We start from the raw sequence: 27,495 nt of genomic DNA, 5'->3' as shown, positions 1-27,495 counted from the left end.
CGTTTCCCAAACTGTGTGCTTGGTGCGCGGCGCCCCTGGCTAGTTTTTCTGGCGCACCGGAGAGCCGCGGCGCACAGATTGGGGACCACTTCAGTTGTGCCTTTGGAGTAAGTGTGATCAGTTCTTAACTTTGCAATTTGGGGAAGAAGAATATAGATAAGAGCTGAGAGAGAAGACCTTCCAAGATGCTGCAAAGTCTGCAACATGAGTAAAGAGATCCAAGGACTCTGATATGGCAGCGAGGACAGACAAGAGGACGTAAAGTAAAAATTTGTGTCAAGGGTGTAAACAAATTAAGAATAAAGGAAATGCTCAACCAAACGATGTTACAAGGGCATATTAGGCAAGACTAGATAGAATGGGACTAGTAGGAGGATAACAAGGGGTCATTTAATGTTTTTTATATTTTTAGGGCCAGGATGTTAGGTTAGTGTGTGGAAATCTTCTCAATCAATCAATCAATCAGAAAATGTATAAAGCGCGCTACTCACCCGCTAGGGTCTCAAGGCGCTGGGGTAGGGGGGGGAGGAGTTACTGTTCTCAGGAGAAGTGGAAGGAGAATCTGGAGCCCTAATTGCCCCAAATAAGACTTTAGGCAGAAAAAAATAACATTTCTTCCCTTGTCTGCTGTTGTATCTATGGTTGACTCAATATTTCACATGAACAATTTGTATCTGCTTTTTCAAACGTATGAACACTTTCCAGTGAGAAGGTTTTGGGCTGCACCAGGTGCCTATTTTATGAATCAATAGATCTTGCGTTTTGGTAGTCCTGTGCTATCCCCAACATCTCCTCCAGACACCCAGCGTCAAACAAAATGGAGTCCGAAGCATCCCATTGAATGAGACTTGTTGTATGTAAAAATATATGGTTTGATCTTCCTGCTTGTAAGGACCTGTTGAAACCCAGATGCAAAGCTGCACTTTTCCTATTTTCAATCCAAAAGTATTCTTAAAAAATATATATATATATTTTTTAATATGCTGCTGGTTTTTCCGTGACACAATCTTCAGAAAATACATGCGCATGCCTAGGGACTTGTGCTGGTCTGCCCACAGCTGTGGGATAGTTCATGCAGTCATGTTTTTTAACAGCACCCCCTACTGGTCATAAATCTAACCCTAGCGCATACAACTGTGTAAAAAATGTTTCAGTGAATATGATCGGAATCACATGCCGCGAGGAGGTAGGAGTAAGAAAATAAATAATGTAGACACCCCAAAGAAGAAATTTGAAGCACATATTTACAGGTCGGCATTGCTGATTCGCTGGCGCGGAGGAGGCTGAGCGTGAAGACAGCATCGTGCCGAATGGCTTTCAGTCCAGTCTTAAATGGTGGCCGCTACCCTGAGCTCCAGCGCATGGATAGGAAGACAAAATTTGCTTGAAAGGTCATGCGTTAAAGCAGCGGGCATAGCTGGCCGGGTAAGAAGGACGAGTGTCCATCCTCCACCTGACCCCGCTGCAAAGAAAGCCTATGCAATTTTCAGCAGCCAAGGGCCCTCCAAGGCGCTCTGCGATGTATGATGGTTGCCCAGGGGTGATAGGAGAGGTGGGAGAACGTGCAGCTGCTCCCTACGACCGGGACTCCTTCTTCACGTTGGGCTTATTGCACAGGATAAGATCAATCTCAGCGATAGTCTGGGCCGTCAGCTGACTCAGCACCTGCAAAGATGGGGAAACATTGTCAGGAGGTGTATCCCCATGGTATCTGCACCTATTATTCCAACAGTCGCATACGTTTCTTATTGTCATTGCTAATGCACCACAGGTTTGCACCCTATTTCAGTTACTGGGATGTCAGATCACCTTGAGTAGCGCCACTTCTAAATGATTAGCAGATATCGTACTTATGTCGAAACCTACTCCTTTGCTCAATAGCGACATACCCATTTCTCACTTTCTTTCTCACCATAATACCCTTACTTATTCAGGAGAGCAGAACCAAAACCCATATTCTTTTCTAGTGAGGATGGACAAATCATTTCAGCCCATTTGACACCATGCTTAATTTCTGCTACTTCTAGGTTTTCAGTCCTGCGCAACATACGATGTAACAATACAACGCCCAATCACAAACACAAAATACTTATTTTAGTAATGATACCAAGATCTTAGTTTTTTTTAACAATGACATGATAGTGCCATTCCTCTACCAGCAGTGATCTCATAATGACTCTCTCAAGAAAAATTTACAGTTCCAACGCATTTTCTAAAGTAATGTGAGAATACCCCTGTGCTAAGTATAACAAAATGGGTATTCACTAATAGTGTTGTGTAGCCATTTTAGTTATAGCTCCATGCACGTTAGTTTAATACACTAGGCCGCTGTGCACCTTGACCCAGATATATTTTGTTCAGCTTCGCATTGTTATTTTTACAATAACCAGTTTTACGGTCTTGTTTTAGTTTCTTCTATCTAACTGTCTTGCTTAGCCCAGCACTATGTTCATTCTTGATCACTCTGTGCTTTACTCAAGGCTACAGTCTGGTACATTGCCGGTGAATGTGGTAGAAGTTTAGACTCCAACATTCGTAGAAAATACACATCCTTATGTAGGGGCATTTTCTTAGAACATCAGCTGTGTTAATTATAAAAACACTTTCTAGTCCCATTACACATCAAGAGGGAGATTCCAGCCAGGAACCACAACTGTATGCTGAATGCTCCGCTGCAGATGCTAACGCAGACTACAGGCCTTTGCTCAGGTTTGAGGGTTGATGTCCTCCCAGGGGAACCTGAAAGGCAGGATTAGAGCTTAACATGTCGTGCTCAAAATATGATTTAGATAGGAAATAGTCCTACGATTCTAGTGGCAATATGATAGCATTATTCTTATGCTTCACTCTCATCGTCACCATTTTAATATTGCTGTGTTGTGTTGTTCTGGTTATTGCAGCTCACACTTTGCTATCTAAAATGCAGTTGTTTTATTAAACCAACCTTTAAAACTTGTACTGCTCTTATTGACATTTATATATGAGACCGAATTGTGAATGAGAGAACCGGATGCGACCTGAGTGACCATGACTTCCCTGAGAAGTACAATATGTCATACGCTCGGCTGCCCAATCATCCCTACCTCCCGGGAGAGATGAGGCACTGCTAGTTAGCCGGAGCAAAGCCCGTATTTGGAGCGACAGGTGTCACCCACGGTGGGTCAGACTCAGTCTCCCACACTGTGGATGATCTTGCTGCTTGATATCCAGTAGTCTCATTAGAATAATGAGAGCCTACACGACAATAGGAGTATTGTTTTGCAGCTTGAAGAATTTTCTGGATTCATGAGCACATTATTCTGCCATCTAACTGGTTGATCCAAAACACTCTTCTTAATCCTCTTTTTCTCTCTTATGTTTTTTTGTTGTTGTTGAGCACCGTCTGTGGCCATTTAGTACTATTTGGTGCTGTGTCCATCCTTTTATGCCATCAGACCGGTGCCTCAGAAGTCCCTGTGCACGGTCCACATCTTCAGATTCCTTTTTCTCTCCTTGGTGACTTGTCTTATCCTCATCTGCTTCCTGCTATGTTTGAAAGGTATTGTAGTCTCTTCTTAGCTTTGTTGCGCCTCACTACTTGGTTGGGGGTGCGTCACATGTAAATTTATAAAATTCTTCAAGCTTCAAAACAAATCCTGCTAGTAAATAACCATTTTGTTTTGCAATGTGAATCTTTTCTGGATGCACATGCTGTGCATTTGTATTTGTAGCAGTTTCCTTGGAGGTGATGTTGAAATGAGTTTGAGGTTGCAAACAGATGTTTCAGTCCTCTCTCTCACTTGTGACAGTTGTTCTCCGATGAAGACAGTGTGGATGATATTTGCCTGCACCTCGATGTTGAAGGCTGATGCTAGTAGCCAGGTGTGTCTCCACAGGGCTGTACCTCTGGCCATCTACCTGCTGGCTGTATCTGCAGTGTTGAGTGCAGATGTCAGGTACATGTTGGCAATGGTCTTCTCTTCCACAAGCACATCTGCCTGTCCCTGGAAATGCTCTGGACGGTACTTCATTGGCTCTCCCATTTCTTCCCACTGCTGGAGGGTGTACTAATTCAGGGATGCGCTGGAGTTAGTGATCCTCCACTTTGTTGCTGCTCCTCTTTCCATTTTTATACTCAATTATTTCTACTCTCTTTCTCTGGATCTGGGCTAGTAGATCTGAGGACATTGACCCTCCCTCTTTCTATGGCCATGGTGATTGAGTCTGCCATTGCATTTCCCTGGGTGCACAGTCGGTCCTTGAAACAGTTTTTATACTTCTTTTCAAAACTCAGGGTTATGGCCTTGCAGGATACTGGTGGCCTGTATGCCTCCCTTCCCTGATCTAGGATGCTGCGTAGCATAGGGAAATACAGCTCTTGCTTTTTGAACATTGGAGGGCTTCAAAAAGAAAGCAAGTTCGTGCCTGCTTTTCTTCCAGCTGCACCCAAAAACAGGTTACCACCCTTTTCACTAGCAAATTGTACATGGCAATGTCATCTGGAGGGGATGGCTTTGAAGGGTAGGCGTCAACTCCCTCTTCTGTTGAGTCTGCATCGAGGTCCTGGCACTGGACATCAATACTTTACGCATCCTGAAATGCTCCCTGGTCCTCCAGCTCTTGTTTCTCGAAGAACATCTCTTGCTTTTCTCCATGTGGCTCTTGTGGGCGGTGTGATTTCAAACTGCTTTGCCTCCTCTCAGCTCCCCTAAAGACTTTGAAGAGATCCAATATTCTTGAAAGCATGCATCAAAACACCTCTTTTTCTGTAGGATCACCATCATTTCAGCTTCAAGGGGTATTTCTTCCACTCAACTTGAAGTGCCCTCTATTTGGCATCAATTGAATTTGGCAGTCTCTTCGGAGCCTCTGGCACTGTGGTCTCTTGGCAGGCAGAGGTTGTATATTTGATGGTTGTCTTTCTGTGCAAATTTATGGTGACCCTTTGGGCAGAACTTAAAGGGAGTCTTCACCATTTCCCTCCACGGTCCATGTTCCCTGGCCATGCATTCAACTGCATGGTATCAACCCACATGGTCCACCTACTATTTCAGTGATCTTCTGTGTTTTTTGGGTGGTTCTCTATGGGTGTCTTTCACAGTGGAATTTCCCCTTGGTGTTCTCAATGATTTGTATAAATTCTCACTCTTTTTTTCCAGCATCTGCAGAGCTTCAGCTGATGTTTTCAGACCCAATGGGGGAAAAAAACAATCTGAAGATGTTGACTAGGCACAGGTACTTCCAGGGTGCACATCTGACGTCACAGCAGGACGCACGTAGCACCAAAAGGTCCCAAAATGACGCCCAAAGAAAACCACACAAGAGTAAAAGGGGACCATAAAGAGTATATATCAGAACCAACCACTAGATGGAGGAATAGTGCACAGGTACTTCCAGGGTGCACATCTGACGTCACAGCAGGACGCACGTAGCACCAAAAGGTCCCAAAATGACATCCAAAGAAAACCACACAAGAGTAAAAGAGGACCATAAAGAGTATATATCAGAACCAACCACTAGATGGAGGAATAGTGCACACCAGGTGAATCCAGAATGGATTCACATTGTGAAACCTCATAATCGCAAGATTCCTTAAATTTTTTTCCACAGGAACATTTTAGCCCCGCTTATCTTTCATTAGTGACATCATAATCCCATTTTTCGTCAGCAGTAAAATCCTATGAGAATGGTTGGGGGGGTGAGGATGCCTTGTGAGCTGTTGGATGGAACAGAATGGAATGGAGTTCATGCCGGGTGGCTCCTTGGAATTTGGGTGGAAGTTGGGCCATGCATGGTGGTTCTCTGGAAGGCGGAATGGAATGTGGTACATACATGGTAGTTATTTGGAGGTCAATGGAAGGCAATATGAGTGGGGGTTCTTGGCTTGTCTGGAATCGGAGCCATGCACAGTGAGTCTTTGGTGGGGTGGATAGAATGGAGTACATCCATGGGAGTCCTGGAAGCGGAATAAGAGATAATGGAAGAGAGGGTGGATGAAACAAAGCCAAAACATAGGATGCCTGCACAATAGACTTTTGAGGATGGATTAAAGCAGAGCCATGTTGTCTCTCAGAGGATGGATGAAATGGGAGCCATCCATGGTGGTTATTTGCAGTGTGAATGGAAGGGAGCCATGCATGGAAGTTGTTTGGGTGGTGCTGAGCAGAGACAAAAACCCTAGTTCTCTGGAAGATGAATAGGAGGAGTCCATACACAGTGGTTCTTTGGAAGGTGGTGGAAATAGGTCTCTGTATCACGGGACTATGAAGGGTAGATGGAAGTGGGGAATGCTAGTGGCTCTCCAATGGCTGGATAGAAAGGCAAACATATTCTTTGCATGTTGGAAAGGGGAGGTCGACCATTGTTTTTTTTTTGGTAAATAGTGGAAGGGAATCTGTGCATGGTGGTCCTATGTCAGCTTGAAAGAAGCGGTTCCATGCATGGTGGATACAAGGAGGCTGGGTAGAAAGAAGAAATACAGATGGGTCTTCTGGGGTGAATGGAAGGCAGTCAGTATATGGTGCTTCTTTCCATTGTGTTTCAATTACAATTTCAGCAGCTCCACCCAAAATACAGCACCAGTGTTTGGTTGGAAGGTGTCTGCACATGGTAGATCTTTGGAAGGTGTTTGGAGGGAATCTCTATCTAGTAGTTGTTTGCATGGTGATAACAAGGTTCTTTCTATTGCTTCTCTGTAGGAGTTGAGAAGGACTTCCTGCCTACTGCTTGGCCCGTGCAACTGGCTGGCCGATTGTTTCCAAATGATTGTTTGATTGCTTCCCTGGAGAGGACTAGAAAGGATTCCATGCCTACAGGTCCTATAGAGGATGACTGGAGGGGGGCTCATACTGCAGTCTTTTATGGCAATTTGAGGGTCTCTCACTACTCTCTCTCAGGTTAGAAGTGGGTGAGGGCCAGTGACTTTTGGCTGTTTGGATGCAGGTAGCGAGCAGAAGCTTTTGTCTGCTTTCTTCCTCTGGGGTGTGAATGTGAGGCGATAATTGTCTAAAGTCTCTTGGAAGACTTAAGGCCCTTCCTCCTGGCTGCCTGGCTGTAGTGGTCACAGCTTGTTGTAATGACTCTGCAAGGCTTAATGTTATTACAACTGACCATCTCACCTGAATAGAGCCCAGGTTTTCCAGCAGTTGCTCAGGACTTGAGACCCCAAGCAGTACCGAGCTCACACCTTCACTCCGCAAGCACCAAGCTGTGGGAAAGACGAAAGAGAGGTGTTCAGACAAAAGAAACAGAATATATTCAGGTACATTCTTGTGGGCTTTTCCTCACACCATGCTGGCATTGTCATTGTCTGTTCTGTTCCATATTCTAAATCCAGGTGGGGCATGGTACAGTGGACAATAGATTACTATCCAGAAAACAATTAACAACATAGACATTTCAGGTATTCTGCATATTTTATTTATTTTTTATTTTATTGGGATTTTTATTTAGCACTCACACTTGCTTGCATCTGCTTTAGAGCACTTCCTGGTATTGTAGCCAACTCAAACACAAACTGTCTGATTGAGAGTCGGGAGGAACTGTACTCTGAATTTAGAGATGTCCGCCGGCCAAAAAGGCAACTCAAGTCATCGACAGGAATCGCCCTCACAGCGGTTTCTGTCAATGAGTTAAAACTCTGACAGACGGGAACATCAACATGATGGTACCTTCCGTCAAATGTTTAACTTGTTTTTTTTTCCGAAAGCAAAATGAATTCCTAAAGCAAGATTATGTTTTGAAATAAACACAAACTAATGACCACCACACCATAGGAGTTTCCTTCTGTGGTGTGTGGTCATTTACACGTTTTTACTCCCCATTACCACCTGGTTTTTCATTGAGAGTAAAAACTGCCCATTCGACCACCCACTCTAAAACAGGCTGGTGGTCGAATAGCCAAACCTCTGACAGCCCCACTCCATTGGACTGATCGAGTAGTCTCCATCGCTGATATACATAAGGTCTGCCTGACTCTAAATGAGGCGGGCAGACCGTCAGTTTGGCAGAGAGGGTACTCCTTTGTGGTTACAACAGAGTACCCTCTCTACCAAACTCTAAATCAGCCCCAATGTCCCTTGGGTTAAAGGGAGAAGGAGCACACCACTTTCATATTCACATCAGTTCTGAGTGCATTCTGGTCTTTGCAGTTCATAGTAGTTTTTGTAATCACAAGAAAAACGTGTTCACCATCTGTAGTATCCCAGCCAGTGCTGGACAGTGCTGGGTTTCATAGTAAATGCCTTTAATCAGTATAGAGTAGCTCTAGAGTATGTTAAGGCTGCATGAATCGCTGTTATGTTTTTTCAGATTCTTTGGTGTAGAACTGTGGACAGGTTGCTCACATGAAGTTATCAGGTTTACTGTCATGCCATGGCTTGCCTATAGGTACTCTATCTTGAAATAGGATTGCGTAAGTGGTGGCTAATGGTTGTTTATCAAGGCCAAGGTGATGTGATCAGAGCAAACCAATCAAAACGTGATGGGAGATTGGGCCCTTTGGAGTTTGAGAATAGTCTTGACAGGAAATAGTTGAGCTGAGATGTGGTGATCATGAGGATCAGAGTTATCTTTCAGTAGAAGGGAAGGATGGACTGAGCCCTTCATTCACAATTGTACATAGATGATATCTTTTGAGACAGCATTGCCTCCAGTGATGTAGGAATCTTTTGTAGGTTTCACACTTGCAAGATTAGTAAAGGGGTCCCTACAGATGTCACGTTAATGCACACAAAAATGATGAAATCCATAGGCCAAAAAACCAAAATCTTCATTAATGCATCCTTTAAGGAAAACCGGCTGCAAAGAGAAAAAAAAACTGCTTTATTTAAAAGCAGTCATGGACATGGTGGTCTGCTGTCTCCAGCAGGCCACCATCCCCGTGAGTGCCTAGACACGCTATGGGGTCGCAAACTGCGACCCACCTCATAAATATTCATGAGGTGGGTCGTTGCGACCCCATAGCGAGTCGCAGAAGGTGTCCGAGACACCTTTCTGCATACCAGTTTGCGAGTTGCAATTTGCGAGTCGGAAGGACTCGCAATTTGCAAGTCACAAATTGGTTTGTACCTACTTCTGGCCCTTAGTACTGTAGCATATGAGTTGTACCCACAGCTAACAGCTGTAGGTCTTCTTATGGGAATTGAGCACCCCCATTAAACAGCAGCAAACACTGGAATTCCTGCACATGATGTCCTTCAGTGTCTTGCTTGGTATCCTCAAAAAGTGTTGCAGTCTCCAGCACAGTACACTGGTACTTGCGCTGCAGTGCACAGGGGTGGTATGCCATGATATAATACCATGCTGTGAAACCTGGTACTTCAACAGTGTGCATGAAATGCTCCTTCTCCATGATAAGTATAGGCATTCCTTGCACCCATCTGGGACACTCAGTCCCCCATGAACCACTGAAGGTGTATGCCAAAGCAAGATGCTGACAGTATGGCTCCAGTCCCTCAGCCAGTATGCTCTCATGTCTCCCAGCATTGCTCTTAGTATGTTTATTCACATCCCACAGTCAGTGGTCAATTTGAGCCTTTTGAAGAGTGCATTGACCCTGAAACATGTTCTGTAAAGAGAATAAGTGTAAGGGTGATACACATTCACTAGTATGGTGAGCACGTACATATACAAACCAGGGATCACCATTACATTAAATCTACAAAGGTAACACGAATACAACTCACTGAATGACAAGACAGCCACGGAGGAAATGGAATAGCTTGGGCTGCCAATTATAAGAACAATTAAATGACTACTGAGGTTATTGACTGAAGTGAGTTGTGAGTAATTTACACATGTAATTTTACTCTTGGACTTTTGAATAACTTTATTTCTTTTGGCTATTCACAAAATCTGGGTGTAAATGTATTATTATCTACATTTTAAACTAAACCTCAAAATGATGAAAATAATTTAAATAAAATTAAAATATGTTTTCTAGAGATTAAATGAAAAAATAAAATCCCACCTAACGCAAGTATTATGTATTATTAATTATTAAAAGTAAATTATTCAAATATTTAGTTAAAATGTATTGTTATATTAATTTCTAAATCCCAAAAAGTTTAATAAAATCTCTTATTTTTTATTTGTATATTTTCTTCAACATTAAACCGATATTTGTAAGTATTTTAAATAATTTAATTTAAGATTATTTCCTGCCTACCTCCATTAATTTATGTGGGAGGGTGTTGCAGTACCAGTGGTTGGCCATATGTGGTCCAGGACTTACTTCAGCTCCGACCTGGAGTAATTTATTACCATTTTGGGTCCCATTCTGGCTGTAGTAACTTTAGAAGAGACATTTTGTGAATAGTAATGGGCTCTTTTGAGGATGGGCATTATTGCCCATCCTAAATACCTCCGTAGCCCTCCCTTAACCCCTCCTTACTCCTCACCATTCCACTCCCCCTCCCCTTTAGTAGAAAGTTGTTTCCACCATCCATCCACTGCCCCATCCCTCATTCATTTACTATTAAAATGTATACTTATACGTCCTGGACTCCACAGTTGCGGCGGAGATCTCTGCACAAAAAAGATTGGAGAGGCAGAGACTAAACTCTGTATGGAGGTTTAAGAATATAATTATTTATGTTGTTTGTAGTACTATTGCATATAACTAACGTGTTCGACCAACTAATGGCACACAAAAGTTGTTCACAAACATCATGACATATAATGGAGAAACAGCATGACAGCTACAACGTCCATATGTATGTCAAAGCTCCTAATGTTGAGAAGCATCCTAAAACACATAAAATATCAACCTTCTTATACAGGGTACTGCACAATAGACTTGCATGAGATTCATATTGCAATAAGCAAGACAAAGCAAGAAAATATCATGAGAAACTGGACCCCCATCTGCATGACTACATCACTAACTCTGGTTTTCCACAAACTAGTTTGATACCCATCAGCAAAGCGTTTCACCAGCTCGTCAGGGGTAGAAAAGCAATATATAAATACTCATACAATACAATGTTGTTTAGTGAGGGGAAGTACAGTGCCCCTCCACTCACTCTACCATGAAAAAATATGTGTATGTACTCCACTGGTAGGGTGACCACCTCAGTCCAGGTCATTATGGACAGTGTCCTGAACATTTCAGCTACAAATCATTGTTTTCAGGTGTGTTAGTCTAATTAGTTCAATGGAAGCAAAACAAAACTACAACTCTCAGAATGCAGTAGGTTCTCACAGCACTACACATAATGCCCAACACAGGCCTCCAGATTTCTACTGCTTAAAGACTGAGCCATATTTAAAGGTCCCAGTTACAAAATTAGTGTGTTCATTCATGCTGTGCCAGGTCAAAGGTAGCAAATGTGCACAGGAAGGGTGAGAGTGCCATTTGTGTCTAACTCATACTGGCCCTTAGGTGAATGCAGTGCCAAGGCCTAGAGAGCGTAGCAAATGAGGGAGCAATTGTGACTGTCTGGAAGGGCCAGGCCATCAGGGTTCATGAAGTATGAGTATGATTGGTGAGGAGGCTGAATGGAAGGGCCAACAGTGAATGTTCTCAGGAAAGTGAAGGGCAGTCTCCTATTGTGTGTTACCTTTAGGACGGGGTCTATGTCTTGGGGAACAGTAGCACTAGGACAGACACAGACCTCCACCCTCAGCCACCAACTGAAGGGACTCTCGGGTGCTGTAGGCGCACAGTGCAGAAAACAAAAAAGGAACAGTAAGTGGGCAACATGCTTGTGTAACCGCTGGGTGTGGAAGGGTATTTCCAAAGCCTCCTACGTTAGGCCAAGGTGGATGCTGGCTTCAGAAACATGTAGCTTGCTAGATTATGCACCTAGAGATCACCAGCAGGGACAATGTCAACCCTTTTTAGTGGGTGCAGCTGCGTGAGAGGGTTAGTCTATATAAGTGGCCCAAAAGACCACATTCTGTAGCTCTCTACAGTTTGCTCTCACCTCAAGAGCGACCTAGTTTACTAAGGCAGGGAGCACCCCTCTAGCAGGTGGGATGTAGGTTGAAGGATACCTTAGAGGTGCTCTTCTAGGACCAGGCACCCTCTGATGTGTAAGAAACTCCATGTTGAGGCCCACTTATCTTCCATACCCTTGTGTCAGGACACGACAGTCTGATGTTGATGGAATGTATTGATAGTTTCCCCACATGCTTGCCAATCTGGCACTATCCAGCTTTCATTGTAATGCACAATGGAACTCTTGCCCGGCGGTAATCCTTCTAATTGTTGATATATGTTCTCGTGCAATAAAGTCGCTAGGTCTCCAGCAGGGGAGAGTGTCAGAGTGTGGTGTATTCTACCCTGAAACAAAGCGGAAGCATTCTCGGGGATGATCATTTGCCAAAGCGACCGAGGGAATAATAATAATATTAATAATAATAATAATAATCCTCCTCATCATAATACCTCTATTACACATTTTCATGGCGCTCAATTTACCATCCATGGAAAGATGGAAGGCTGAGTCACCCGCGGTGCTAGGTTTAGAACCATTACCTGCAGCTCACCACATTCCACCGTGGTGAGCTTTAATCACACTGAGCCATCTATCTTTCAGGGGACCGGCAGCAAACAACACTATTGCAAGACACAGACAGACATCTGCACTGTTCCCCTGTTTATGTGATGGGCTCTGCCAACCCTGCTTCCTCTTAGTGCAATAGGACCTTCCTGCGATTGCCATCATCCCATCCTCACACCACTACAGTAAAGACTGCACACATTTAGTTGCGTTATCCTCCATGATCTTGCTCTAAGTGATGGATTTAGAGAGCTTGAGAGGCAAGAGCCAGATTTATTTAGCGGCTTTGGGAAGAAATGTTATGTGCTCCCCAACAGATTAAGGGCCTGATTTGGATATTGGCAGACGGGTTACTCCATCACCACGGTGACAGATATCCCGCCAGCCGAAATATAAATCCCATTATTTCCTATGGGATTTATATTTCGGCGAATGGGATTTCGATCAACGTTGTGGCAGAATAACTTGTCAGCTGAAATCTAAATCAGGACCTAAATTATTTAACTATGTTGTAGATTTGTGTCAGATGTGGCAGCCAAACATGAGCAGAGGCCTCCTAATGATGGGTTTTGATCACCGTAGCTGTGCACGCGCCTGGGCAAGACAGGTTTGAAGGAAAACCAGACACAAGAGCTCTTGTGTAGTGCATTTCTCTCTCTGATGGCATTTCTCGTTTTTAGGGAACTTTCAGATGTACAATACAAATTCCTGAACAAATTAAGTATCAGGAAAACGTTAAGTTTGTGTTCACATGTTTACATTAGCAATGGACAAGTACTCTCCGGGCACCACAATGCACTCTTGGGAACCAAGACTGGTGACTTACCAATAGCCAGCTGAGCCACTGTGCAGCTCATTCTTTCGGCGATTGGCTGCAGTTCCTTAATCTTGGCTTGCTGTTTCTTGCCCTCCTCACTCACTGCCTTCTCCTTGAGCCAGTGGTAACCCTATAATGGTGAGAGAAGGGCACCTTATTTACGAGAGTGAATGACAAATGGAGGAGATGTTGCAGCTGTTCTTTCAAGAGAGATGTCTGTATGAAGTCAATATGTGCCAATTGGTTTCCATATGCATGCAGGTAGGTATGGGTGCTGAAATGATGTCAGGATTGGTCTAAACAACTAATCTAGGCACATGTTTAGGTGTGCACGCCTAGCACAATGTGTTTGTAGTATATGTGCTCTGTATATAGCGTGCTCATGTGGGGTAACATGCCGGGTTTACTGGTCTCTTTCTCAGCTAATTAATCTGTGTATGGGAATGGTGCATTGTGATTGGTCTTTATGTCTCTTTCTCAGCATCCAAGCAAGCATGCAGAAAATGTGCACTATGGGTAGTCAATAGAATTTGTACCTAGTCGTATGAATGGTTATGCACATTTGGCGCATTATGATTGCTTGACAACCATAGAGTCATATAAATTTGAATCCATAAGTGAAACTGTAATTGTTCTACAAGGCTTTATTAGACTGATCTGCAATTGTAGTAGAAATTACTTCTTACCACAAATTATGCAACAATGTTGAAACACCTGGAATACATTTAATGAAGTCTGGAATCTTCATGAAATATAATGCAAAATGTTGGTTACAGAATAACGAAATCCACAACTGACTTCAGGAGAGAAGAAACATGTGATAGAATCTCTGAGTATCAAGGATCTGCCTCTGGATAAAATGTTCTAATCTGCAGAACATGTTGTGAAATATACAAAAGTTCAAGGTCAATGTCATAGAAAAAGGAGTTACTCCAACCCAAAGGATGTGTCTCCAGGAATAAAAGAAGAACCTGCCTGGCAATTGAAATTATTCTCAGGCACCTGTCTCTCCACCACTCCTAACTATTGGGCACTGCTACAACACTGTGGTGAGATGGAAACAGAATATAAAATCTAGCTCAGAAAAAAGCAGATAAACTTACAGTACTTAAACTAACCTCCCCCTTTAATGGGGTGACTCCTTTTTAACCCTTTGACAGAGGAACGTCTCTAACACCAAAATGCTGACCATCATCTCCCTAACTCCCTCTCAACTTTCTGGCCCCTCTCCTCTCCCCAAGCATTTTAATACCCTAAGACTAATCAAGAAGTAAAGGTAAAATCCAAAACAAACTTAGGGTCATTCTGCTAAATAGTCAACAAATGTTCCTGCTGACTCTGGCTAAGAGCCCCAGACGGCACCCTAATTTGTTAAAAGTGACAGTGATATGTGTAAGCCTTGCCTTCTAAACATGATTTTATTTTACCTGTCAAAATTGCCAGACACTACCACTGAACCTACAAAAAGAAAAATTAATGTATTCTAAGTATCCATGATGTGGTTCATCTCTCTCTTGAGCTCTTCCTTTATGGCCAAAAGACTGCGAAGAGACTCTCCAATATTTCTCCAGGAACAAGAAATCGTCTAGGACTTTCCATCATAAACATCATGCAATAGGTATCCTGCAGTCTCATTTTGTAAGTTATTTTATTTTACTGTTCGAAAAAAACACAGTAAGAGGTTTGACTATGTTAGATCATTTGTGTCCTAAAGACACCATGATCCTTCTTCCAAGTTATTTCTATGGATCACAACTATGAAACATTAACAGGAGTCTGTGGTAACTGCAAACCTTTCGAATCCACAGAACCACCTAAGGGTTGTCACCAAGATCCAAACACTGTGCTCATCAATTTCAGTGCAAAGGAATGCACCACCAACACATGTTAACAACTTGATTTCCAACACTCTCATACTTAAGGAACATTCCTAAATCTAGATGGTTTTGGATATTCTACAGGACATGAAGGTTCTGTATCTTCCTGCCAAGATTTACACTGAAGCCCTCTCAGTGGGTACACTGCATTAGATGATCTAGACACCAATATGAATATGTCTCCTCATCTCCTCACTTGTTGCTTACAGTATTTATGCTATCTATTGAAGTCACTTCCACAAATCAATTTCAGCTTTGTGCATCCAAGGAGGCTTTAGAACAGCAGTCCCTCACATTCAAATAGTTTTACTGACCAACCTAAAAGAATATAATAAAAGTAATCCCAAACCTATTTTCATTGGGAGATTTGGACAAGAGAGGAAGATAAATATGCATCTGTTGATCCATTTCAATGAGCCTTAATTGGTCTAGGAATTCAACCATGACACAGTGTGCAAATTAAAATTCTGGCTTGCAGCCTTTAGTCACTAAAGACATTTCAGTTTGGTGGGACAACCAATTACAGCATTGTAGCTGTCCATACATTCTGGCTAAATGGGGGCAATCTTCTGAAATTCAAATACGTTTAAGAGAGAAAAAGTAATGTGTGAGATTGTGTGTGGGGGGCGGGAGGTGTGGCCAGACAAGTACTAATAGTGTTAGTAATTCCTGAAAACATCAAACACCAACTCTGGGAGCGCTAAAAGAACTGGTCCACAAGGTATGTTCTATGTACCTTGAAGCGAGTTTATCAAAAAACTAAAAGTGCAGTTTAATTACTGTGGTTCTCTGTATACGTTTGCCCCGTATCAAAAAGCAAGTGAAGTCACCACTTCATTATGGTCAACGGATGGTCCATGTGTGTGTTTACAACAATATTTCACCCTCAATCCAGTGCAAACGACATAGCATGAAGATGGATGAAACAGCGTTTTGTGATGATAAGCTACGATTTAAGCATTATGCAATGTGGTTAAATTAAATTATTTTTCTTTTTAGCATGATTTGTAGAATCCTTTTAAAGTTACTGTTAGAATAGTTTTAGCTGCAGCTGTGAAAGATCAAATGTATTAGATGCAAGAAACTCATATAGGTTGATCCTTGATGTAGAAAGTGAAAGAATAATTCATGAAAACCATAAAAGGAAATTGATAAATTATTTTTCATCAGACACCTAATGAAGCCGGTGCCCCATCTTTCAATGGAAGTGTTTAACAAAAGCCTTTAAATAAATAAGTGAAAGCACCAATATTGCTGTAAATGCACAGGTGGCATTCCAGGTGTTGCCGTTCCTGTAGCCGGAATAAAGAATGTGGAACTGAACCGACTTACCAGGTTCCATCATGGCCAGAAACAAATGACAGCTGAAACCACTGGCCTTTCCAAGCTGATAACCATTCTCAGGCCTCTTTGCCAGTCAACCTATAGACCACCAGACATACCTGCAACCTTATCAATATGCCATGGATTATCTGATTGGATTGTCTTCTCTTTCCTATACTCTAATATTCTGAGAATCCAAGTACTCTTAGATAATTCAGATGCAGCTGCCACTGCTCACGTATGAGAATCTCAATCTAAGAAATCATCTTTGGTACTCGAGTCTTTGGAGGTAGCTATGATCCTACATTTTCAACCAACTCTGCAAGTAGAAGGCAATGTGACATCTCTGACCTTCCTCTAAAATGGTGAACTTATAAACTTGTTTTCTTCAAACATAGCTTTCTGCCAGTTGAATCTACATCTGACCTAGACGTCATACACACAAGAAAGAATGAGTCTACCAAGACCTCAATACCTTGACAATGTTATTCTATCAGACCCTAAAGAGCAGAGTTGACGCTTCTAGCAACTTCAATGTGAAAAAGCAGATTAAGTGATTTTGAAAATAGCCTCATTTTGACAGTAACTAAGACCAAATAAGTACACAAACTTCACATCTTCCTGATCTGAACCACTTACAGATTTTCACTAAGACTAGGTGGCACTATGAGAGCTGCTGTACATTTGTTCTTTAATCCAAATGTTCTTTCACATGTCCACATTATCCATGAGATTGTAATATCTGTATTTTTTTATAGAGAACCCATTCTGGAGAAACAAAGGAAATATTACATATCCTGCATCTGAGAAAAGGAGTTAATGTTTTACCTTCACAGGAACAAGGTGATTGTGGATTGCAAAATGCTACACTGCTTTCGTAAGCTGTGGTGCTGTCATGTGTTGAAAAGGTAAGCTTCCATTCACTAGATACTGAATTATTGTCAGGTGCCAGCTCAGGTCTCTAACAACGAATTAGAAATGGCTAAAATGATGCTGATAGCAAAGAGATATGCTGTTAGTACAGGAATGGAGTTTTATGAAGGCAATACAATAGAAATGCACAGGAAATGGACCATGATTTATGATTGAGGGGTTAGGCTTGAGAATTGCAGGGAAGGGGGCAGAGACACGGACAGTGTACATACCAAGGCTGGTGTAAGTACGGCAGGAACGGAACAGCAAGGAAGAACCATTGAACAGGCAGGTTTCTGTAGTCAGAAAGGATTAGACAAACAAGCAAGACACACAGAAGTGTAAAGATGGCAATAACTGGATATGCATGTGGTGGACAGAGTCAGGCTTCCATGCTGTACCACAGACCCCAGTTTGCCTCTCAGCCATACTCATGTGGAAGAACAACTAGACCAAGAGGTATGTCATGGACCAGCAACAAAAGACAATACAAGGGAACAGAGGATAATACATTGGGACAAAGGAAGCATCACTACACTTTCAGACAAACAAGGTGTAGGTGGATTAAAGAGTGACTAAGAAGGGTGCACAAAACATAGAAACATTGCCTGCAGACAAGCAACTAATGATTACGAAGGGAGTGGAGGCTCCTTCAAGACGCATTAAGAAGACCACTCAGGTGCAGAATTAATGCGGAAGCAAAAAGCTGGGAAGAATTTCAAACGAAACAAGAAAGGCTGTGAGTACTGGATTGCAGGAAATTAATATTACCAGAATCTAAAGGTAAAGTTAACCTGAGAAGCAAAAGCAGGAAACTAAATTTGGCAGCATAGGGTCAAATGCAGGATGTCAACTACAAACCAAGACCAAACACGAAGCATAGGATTTATATTCTCCAGCAACTGCAGAGGAAAACATGGGGACTCAGCCTTGAGATTAAAAGCAAAAAGCCTAACGATTATCATTAAATCATGCAGCTTGTGGAAGTCTCAGCATGTGATTCACACATGAGACAAAGCAGAGCAATATGTGAGGATCCAAAGAAACAAGAAAGATGATAAGTCAGTTTCAAACATATTTAAATAGCAAGAGTTTAGTTAGAAAGGAGTAGTTGACATCTGAGGACTTAAGTATTTAATTCATTGACATTTAGACACCCAGTAAAGGTGGATAAGAGACAGCGGTATGAGCAGTACATCATTCGGAATGTACCTCTGGAACTAGAACTTTGAGATTGTAGGCAAACTCTGACACTGGAACTTTAGGAAATGTTGTTTGAAGTGAAGAATTGAAGAGTAAGCAATGAAAAGACCTGAAACAGATTTTAGACTCATTAAACAACCCAGGCTTGTGTCCAAATAAATATAGTCAAGAACAGTCACTTTCCAACACTCATATACACCACTTTCATTGGCTGCGGCCTACAAATGAGAAATACTGCCTACATTCCCCAAAACTGCAGCTCAAATGTGTACTACTCCTTAAGGAAATACACGATTACTGAAGCAGGATCAAGGCATATATGTTTTGTTTCCTAAGAATGTTCCAATACAGGGCTACCACACGTACTTTCCTACCTGCTTTCCACAAGTGTAAACATGTCTGCTCGGCTTCAGTTATGCATTGCCAGTCTGTTCAAGCTGTTCTTCACAACCTGTTCATGGTGTTAGCACCTCTCATTTTTTCTATTTGATAAAAGGTTCTCATTGCATGGGGAAAGTAGAGAGCTAAACAACAGAGTGAATTAGTAGTAAATGCCTATGAGCATCAAAGCGCTCTTCTAGAGGCTGTGTGCACCTTTTGCCTACAACTCTGTTGTAGTTGCTGGTCCACTGAGGTGTCAACCCAAAAGGATCTGGAAGTAAATGAGGAGCCCCTTGGAGGGGTGCCCGTTTGACAAACATGTTGCACCTATGGCAAAGCTAAAATCCAGCTTCTTACCTGGCCATAAGGAAACAGCATCTCTCTTTAGCTATTTAAAAGTGGGAGGCATTGGGTTTAGGTAGACAATATTTTTGTAAAGTTTTGTGATGTTAGGATTTGTGCCTAGGTATGAACTCCAACTAGATTAAACATCTTGGAGTATACAAGATCCACATATATGTATAGCAAGACAGCTGTTGACACAGCTTCCTCCAGGTATAGGCTACACAGGCCCTTCTCTTGGCTGTCTGGATGGGAGTATGCTACATGGGAGCAGAGCAGTTACAAAGATGGGGATGGGGCCATGGTTAAATGACTTGGGCTCCTCACTTTGCAGGGTCCTCTGCCACAATGCTGCTCACAACATCTGAGCAGAAGATGACCAACTCAATAACAAAAATTAACATGGATTGGTCATGAACTTAGATGAAGATAAATTTAGTCAGGCTGATAACATGAGTCCCAGTGATGTATTCCTTTGAAGGTCTTGAGTCTTGTGCCTGGTGTGGCTAGCAGGGAGTGGTTAACAAGGACATGCAACTGTGGAACAAGTTACCTTGATGGAGGCTCTGGAATTCTCAGGCACCCGTTCTTCATATTTGCCAGTGATCAGACCACATGCCAGGGGAGACCATGTCATAGAGCCTACACCTGCAAACGAAAGAGCAGCATTGAGGGTACATCGAGGAATGGACGATTTACACCAAGGATAAACAAATTGCAGGTACAGAAGAGTAGGAAGACCAATGCGTGCATCTCCGCTTGTCCTCTCTCTTAATCCTTTCCTGTGTTCATTCTGTTTTACATTCTGGCCCCTTCTGCATGACCCCTGCATCTTTCATCCTCTCCCTGCGTCCACTGCATCCCTTCCTCCCCAGGCATCTTCAGGGCCCAGCCTCCAGATTCACTCACCTATCTTGTGGTACAGCTCAGGGAGCTGGGTCTCTACCTTCTCACGCTGGAACATGTGGTACTCGGCCTGCTCGCACACTGGCGGGATGAGATTGAACTGACGAGCCACAGAGTACGCCTCCTGCAGGGAGACAGAAGACATGCACATTACAAGATTGGAAATGGCAATCCATTTCTGGCACTTATAGAGTGCTGTCTTCACCATGTTATGATACATGCAAATAGCATGTCCACCTAATGTGAATTTAGCCTCTAAGAAGCTCATAGGCACAAGAACTAGAGGAGACTTGTAACTTTCCAAGTCTCAGAATATTGTGAGGAAAATACTTATCACGTATCTTACGTTTTTATGAATTTTTAATCTTGTTTACTTTGGTTTGGCTAGTTCTGGAGAGACAGCTTTCAGTTCAGGGCCATCTGTTGAAATATTTTATTTATGAATTTTGAAGTGGTCACTTTTAATAAGAACAGATGCACACGGTAATAGTAAGACCTATCGCATAACACTGCATAATTTAATAGTGCCTTATCCAAAGTGTCAAAAATATATGTTATTCATTGTACCTTTTTGGCATTAGTGGGATGCTCCGAAGATGCTTTACAGCCATATTTAGCATCATAGAAAGCCTAGGATATGCATTAATCTGTTACATATGAGAGTTCTACAAAAGGCAATATGATTTTGATGGTACCTAACATATGAAAAGCATGGTACTTTTCTCACCATAATCTCCATCGCACTCCACCGGGAGGTCCCCCAATACATAGCCATGCCTTTGTTAATCACGTAGGTCATCGCACGTACAATTTCTGCAGAAAAACAGAGAAAGTTGGAGTGAAGAAAGGATGCACAGGTCTCCACTGGAGCAATCCAATGGTCACAACGTCATGGCAAAATCATTGCTCTTCCCAACCATAAACATCAAACCTGCAATGAGGAAATAATTCTCCCCAAGATAATTAGTATGCTTTCTTCTCTACTTCGGGGTTTTTACCTATGCTGTGGTGGAAGCCTGCTGATCAGGTCTCAGGCACGTGTGCTCTAATAAAATGTGTTCCCTTAAGCCTTTTGATTTAGCCTCTGGTACCATGACATTAGCCTTTGACAGGCAATTAAAAGATGTCAAATGCCAATAACTACCATATTGTTAATTAATTGTAGTAGTGAAACCATAGGTCCAGTTACAAATGTCTCTTGTTTAATAGCTGTGCTTCTCCTACCAGAGAAATTGAGGATTTTGCCCAAAATTATTTTTTCAGGCGTGGTGGCAGACACCTAGTTCACATTTACTGTGTCTTTGTATTTTTTGCTTTAAATACTTAATTCCGAAGACTGGATTCTAATATCCCCCTAATATTTTTGAAATATCAGTGAAGTAATAGTTTGCATTTTCCCGGAAAGAGTTAATTAATGCGATAATAACATTATCTCAACCACAAGGACATAATATTATCTCATGCATCTGTTTTCAAAGGAAATTTATTAAAAGGCAGGAGACCAGAGGAAGGATCTGAAGTGGGTTTCTGTCCTGACAGATGGATGTGAAAGGACTGATTTCACCCTACCCTTTCCAACTGTGCATCTCTCCCAGACTCACTGGCTTCAGTGTCTGTCAACTATCCTGCTGAAGGTGTTCCCAAAACTCCCTGGAACGTCGTCGTAATTGACAGGGGTTGGCTTATTTATTAAGGGGTGGAACTGAAGTTTATGAATACCCTTTCTTGCTAAGGAGGACTTCTGCCAAGCTGGATTGGTTCCTGCAAAAGCCTTTCCCTGCCAAAAAAGTAATAGCAGAGAAAAGGAACTTAGGGCCAGATGTACCAAACGTTTAGCGAGTCGCAAACGGCAAAATTTGCCGTTTGCGACTCGCTAAACGCGTATCCCAATGCAGAAATGCATTTTGCGAGTCGTTACCAACTCGCAAAATGCATTTCAGACTCGCAAATAGGAAGGGGTGTTCCCTTCCTATTTGCGAGTCGCATTGGGATGCAATACCATCTGCGACCGCATATGCGGTCGCAAATGGCATCGCAGTTACCATCCACTTCAAGTGGAGGGTAACCCAATCGCAAATTGGAAGGGGTCCCCATGGGACCCCTTCCAGTTTGTGACTGGAGCCCAAAATATTTTTTCAGGGCAGGGAGTGGTCCAAGGGACCACTCCCTGCCCTGAAAAAAACCCGAAACTAAAGGTTTCGGTTTTTTTGAAGTGCAGCTCGTTTTCCTGTTAGGAAAACGGGCTACACTTAAAAAAAAAAAAAACTGCTTTATTTAAAAGCAGGTCGCTAACATGGAGGTCTGCTGACGTCAGCAGGCCTCCATGTTAGCGAGTGCCTATACTCGCAATGGGGCCGCAATTTGCGACCCACCTCATGAATATTCATGAGGTGGGTCATTGCGACCCCATTGCGAGTTGCAGTCGGTGTCTGAGACACCGTACTGCATAGCAATTTGCGACTTGCAAATTGCGAGTTGCAGGGACTCGCAATTTGCAAGTCGCAAATTGCTAATTTGCTACATCTGGCCCTTAATCCTACTGTTGAAAATGTGGGAGTAGGGGCCCCTTAGGGTCAGTGAAGATGGGTACTGTCACATAACAAAGTAGCAGCAACCATTTAAAAACAAATGTAGAGCCCACTTTTCCTAAGAGCAAGAATTGAGGAGGAGAATAAGAGAAAATCTTCTCTCTGGCTGTGGAAAAGAAATCCTGCCTTCAATGCTTGAGGAAACCTGGAAATGTACAAACCACTAGTCTGAGATCCTTGCGTAGAAATACTCCAAAAACTGTGAAAAACAGTTCCCTGATCAGATCCTCATGAATGTGTACCTTGCCCAGATGTGCACATGGTGATTCCACCATGGGAGTTGTGGTGGTGATCTACCAGTCATGGTGGAGGGAAGAGAAGAAGATTGTCAGATTGGTCTGCCGAGCCTGGCAGGAGGTGTGCAGTAGAGCAGTGGACATACACACAATGGGTGTACTGGAAAACAACTATTTACTAACATCTTCTAAAGCTTAACAAAGAGTAAACAGAATGTATACTTATCTGAAGACCCCAGGATGCAAATCCTTACTATGATTGCCTTTAAAGCTTAATAATGATGGATTGACACTTTCACTAGTCAAGGAAGTTAAATCTTTGGGAATGTGGCTTGACTTATATTTGTCATTGTCTACATATAGCAATCACATTGCCTCAAAAGACAGGACCATGCTTCATGGTGTGAACAAAATAAATCATTGTTTCAGTCCTTACTACTATCAATAACTGACAGCAGGAATTTGGTTTGGTGGGTACATCTCATTCTTCACTAATCCCAGAAAAAAAGCTTTCCTTCACACAGCAGCAAGGCTTATCTCTGGCGTTGGAATACATAAACGTATGTGCCCTGTCCTTAAAGATCTTCAATGGCTCTATCTGGGAGCCGGAATAATGCCACAGCTAGCCTGCATCACCTTTAGATCACGACTGCGGCAGTCAGATATCAACTCTAAAACCTTCTGGAGCAAACACACAGCGAAGGAGGTTACCCAATCAATCTTTGAAAACTAAACAATTCTGAGACATACTGTAACTTTACTTTTTGAGTTTATAATTTACTTTGTTCTATTGTGTGTAACCCGTTCTTCGTATGAGATACTGCCATTCTATTTATGGTTAATATCTACAGTGCGCTGAAGCATTGGGGTGGGGTAGGGTTCTATGAAAAAAAGCAAAATAAGTAATTAATTGGACATGTACAAGAATGGGCACGTTTGATTTTGCTACAATGTGTGTATGAGAGAGAGAGAGAGCAGAAAAGGCAGGCAGGTCCTACTAATGCAGCCATTTCCCCCAGGCTTAGATAGAAGTCCCCCCGCGCACTCACGTGAGCTTAGCAAAACTTTCAGGGACCCCACATCCGCCTCTCACCGGGCGTCATCCAATGTGATAGAGGAGGGATCCTTGATGAACAGAGAACTTCTTTCCTTCTTTCTTGCCTTTTTTCTGCCTTCTTTCCTCTTTCCTTTCCCCTTTCCTTTTTTCTTTCTTGCCTCCTTTCATGTTTTCATTCTTCCTTCATCCTTTATGCCTTCGTCCTGCCTTTCTTCATTTTTGCCTTCCTCCAATTTTGACCCTTCTTCCTTTCAGTGTTGTATGCCTTTCTTACTTTGTTGTCTACCTTCCTTATTTCCATCCGTCCTTATTTTATTTCCTTTTTTTCTTGCCTTATTTCTCAAAGGTGAAGGAGCAGCCATTGCCAAACTGATGGCATTTTTAGTTCTGTGTTAGCCAAGACCTTTTGTTTTTACCAAACGTATGTATAACATACTTATAGGGCAGTGCTCAATTTAGAAATGTGGCAGTGCCCAAAGCCCTCTTCTTAAAAATTTGGCTGCTGCAATCAAGTGTGCGAACACAAAATATTAAGGCAGCATCATCCTGAAGCCATCTAAGGCCTCTTTAATCCATTTACAGCCACTACCTGCCTCTCCAGCTCACTCTTGCAGCTTTCTCCTATTGTGACGCTTTTTCATTTTTTTCTTCCCCTGTCTTTCCCATATCTGACTTTTGCTCACAGTAAATGCTTGAGGCAGAAAAATATGCCGGCCCTCAAAAATAAGTGTGGGTGCGCCCACACTGGAAACAACAAGCACAAATTAAGCACTGTTATAGGGGTATTCAGCCGGACTTCATCCATTGGTCTGTGATTGGATCACTCACATTTTTCTTCCACCCACTCCAACGTGTCTCAAGGGGCAATGTTAACCCACTTCGCCCATTGTCTACCTTTCCTATGAGTTACAGCATGCTGCTCCTTCACAAGGAGGACATCCAGACACAGGATAGTTCCCTTCATTTCCAGGTGTGCCATTGCGATGTGTACTTTTGTGACGCTAAAAAAACACTTTTGAATTTAGCCAATAATTTTTTAAGATTAAATGAGGGCCCAGCAGCTTCCCGAACAATAAAGGAGGCACAAATCATGACAAAACCAAAAAAGAGTCACCCAATGCTGGCAGCCAATGCCTGGCCTATTTGCTTTGCCAGTGCTCATTTATTCACCAATTTAGAAGGCATCTGCCATCTTGGATTGACAAAAAAACCAATGGGAGCACAGAAACGTCTAGGAAATAATGCAGTCAGGTCACAGTGCCTTTATTCGCCCCAATGCTACACATCATCTTCAAAAAGCATTTCGATCTTTATAGATGCTGTAGCAGCGAGAAAAGCATTGGCAACGACAATAAGTCACAAAGGCGAGACCTATTAGCTTTGTCAATGCATGTTCAAGTAAGGGTTGCTCATGGACTACGGTACGCATAGCAAATGAGTGTGTTCTATATGAAAAGAAATGGTTGCACAATCTATTGTCTTATTTTGGTCAAGCAGCTTGCCTATGAAACACCTCTGTCCAAAGCCCATGAAAAGCCTTGGACAGAGCACCTCGCAAGTCTGGCTGGGCTTCGAAATGACCAGCTGGGTGACTGCCTGTAGTGCCTCGCGCCCTGACTTACCCCCCCCCCATCCATCCACTTGCACTAGGTTTACAGAAGCAGCATCCTACTGGGAAATGTGACTTTCTGAAACAGGAAATCAAACAAGGAGGTGACCAGTAGTACATTGGCCATGCTCCAGAGTGTGCGAGAGAGAGAGAGTATTTCTGTTAGTGCTTCTATTTTCCTGCCTATAGTATCATGCTCGTATGTGTGAGTTTTCCTACTTCTTTCATATTGCTTGTGTGTGTGTTTGGTTATTGCTGTGGGTGCTGAGTTCCTCCCTTGCCCACACCTCCCGACCCTCTTTAAAGGCTCTGATATCTAATAATAGCAGGCACATATTTTACTCTCCCTGGGGATGTCTATTGCTGGGGGAGAGGCAGCATGTTCTGCTGACTGCAGCACATCAAACCTGCTGGGACAGGCCAGAGTCACAGTGTGTAATTGGCTTTAGCCTGATTCTGTCAGGCCCAGTGCTGTTCTGGGGTGTGACAGCCCCATTCACTCCCTCCTCCAAACATCGAGGAGCAGGGATCGCGCCAGAGCTTTGACAGCATTAGACTCTCTCAAGACGAAGCGCCCTGAGGCCCACACGTGTTACATCCGTACAACTCCACACTTTCCTTCAATCAATTCATGAGTTTATTAATTAACTAGTCTCAAGATATACTTCCGAGCCAAGCGTGTTGAAATGGGAACAGAGAGGCATTCTGGCCTACAGCGTCCATTTTAGGACATTCTCATTCCTCACTCCTCATCCCTGCTTCTCATCCATCATCCCTACTTCTCATCCGTCATCCCTACTTCTCTTCCATCATTCCTACTTCTCATCCCTTCATTTTATCCCTGCTTCTTATCTATCATCCCTACTTCTCATCCTTTATCCCTGCTTCTCTTCCATCATCCCTATTTCTCTTCCATCATCCCTACTTCTCATCCATCATACATCATCCCTACTTCTCATCCATCACCCCTATTTCTCATCCATCATCCCTGCTTCTCTTCCATCATCCCTACTTCTCACCCATCAACCCTGTTTCTCATTCATCATCCCTACTCCTCATCCCTCATCTCTGCTTCTCATCCATCATACATCACCCCTACTTCTCACTTCGCATCCATCATCCCTACTTCCCATCCATCATCCCTACTTCTCATCCATCATCCCTGCTTCTCATCCATCATACATCATCCCTACTTCTCATCCATCATCCCTGCTTCGCTGACATCATCCCTACTTCTCATCCCTGCTTCTCATCCCTACTTCTCTTCCATCATCCCTACTTCTCATCCCTCATCCCTGCTTTTCCTCCCTACTTCTCATCCATCATTCCTACTTCTCATGCCTCAGCCATCATTCCTACTCCTCATCCATCATCCCTACTCCTCATTCCTCATCCCTCAGTCATACCAACACATTTTCAATTTTGCGAAACACACCTTCACACTGATTGGTTAGGAACAGCCAGAGTTAAAAAAATTAACTTCTGTAATATGCTTGCTAAGTGAATTACAGCACAGCGAGCTTGTGAACATTTGCAGTCTCTCATTACATACTTACTACAATTCACACAAATATAGTCGCAGAAAAACACTAACACATCTAGCGATGTATTTAATTTAAAGAATTCTAAAGACACAATTATTCAGTAACAGCTGGTGCTGATGCTGCCTTGCAGAGGAGGTTAAACAAACAAGAGTTCCAGTGAATAAAGACACATTTGTGAAGTAAAATAAATATCATGTGTTATTCTTTCTTTTGAG

The 27,495-nt window shown here is 42.7% G+C and overlaps 1 protein-coding gene across 2 annotated transcripts in view; it reads right to left on the bottom strand.

Moving 5' to 3' along the window:
* Positions 1-961: 961 nt before the first annotated feature.
* KCNAB3 (potassium voltage-gated channel subfamily A regulatory beta subunit 3) overlaps positions 962-27,495 on the bottom strand; it is a 147,720-nt gene continuing 121,186 nt past the window's right edge. For both annotated transcript variants that reach the window (XM_069218636.1, XM_069218637.1), the window contains exons 9-14: positions 20,974-21,059; positions 20,250-20,370; positions 19,894-19,988; positions 13,312-13,432; positions 7,098-7,186; positions 962-1,665 (exon numbers count right to left, since the gene is read on the bottom strand). In XM_069218636.1, coding sequence (XP_069074737.1) covers positions 1,576-1,665; positions 7,098-7,186; positions 13,312-13,432; positions 19,894-19,988; positions 20,250-20,370; positions 20,974-21,059 — 602 coding nt within the window. In that variant the 3' untranslated portion in view covers positions 962-1,575. The remainder of the gene's footprint in view (positions 1,666-7,097; positions 7,187-13,311; positions 13,433-19,893; positions 19,989-20,249; positions 20,371-20,973; positions 21,060-27,495) is intronic.

Source organism: Pleurodeles waltl, chromosome 12, assembly GCF_031143425.1.
Source record: "Pleurodeles waltl isolate 20211129_DDA chromosome 12, aPleWal1.hap1.20221129, whole genome shotgun sequence".
Classification (NCBI taxonomy): Eukaryota; Metazoa; Chordata; class Amphibia; order Caudata; family Salamandridae; genus Pleurodeles; species Pleurodeles waltl.
The sequence above is the reverse complement of the archived record's forward strand: the minus strand, read 5'-3'. Positions and strand labels throughout refer to the sequence as shown.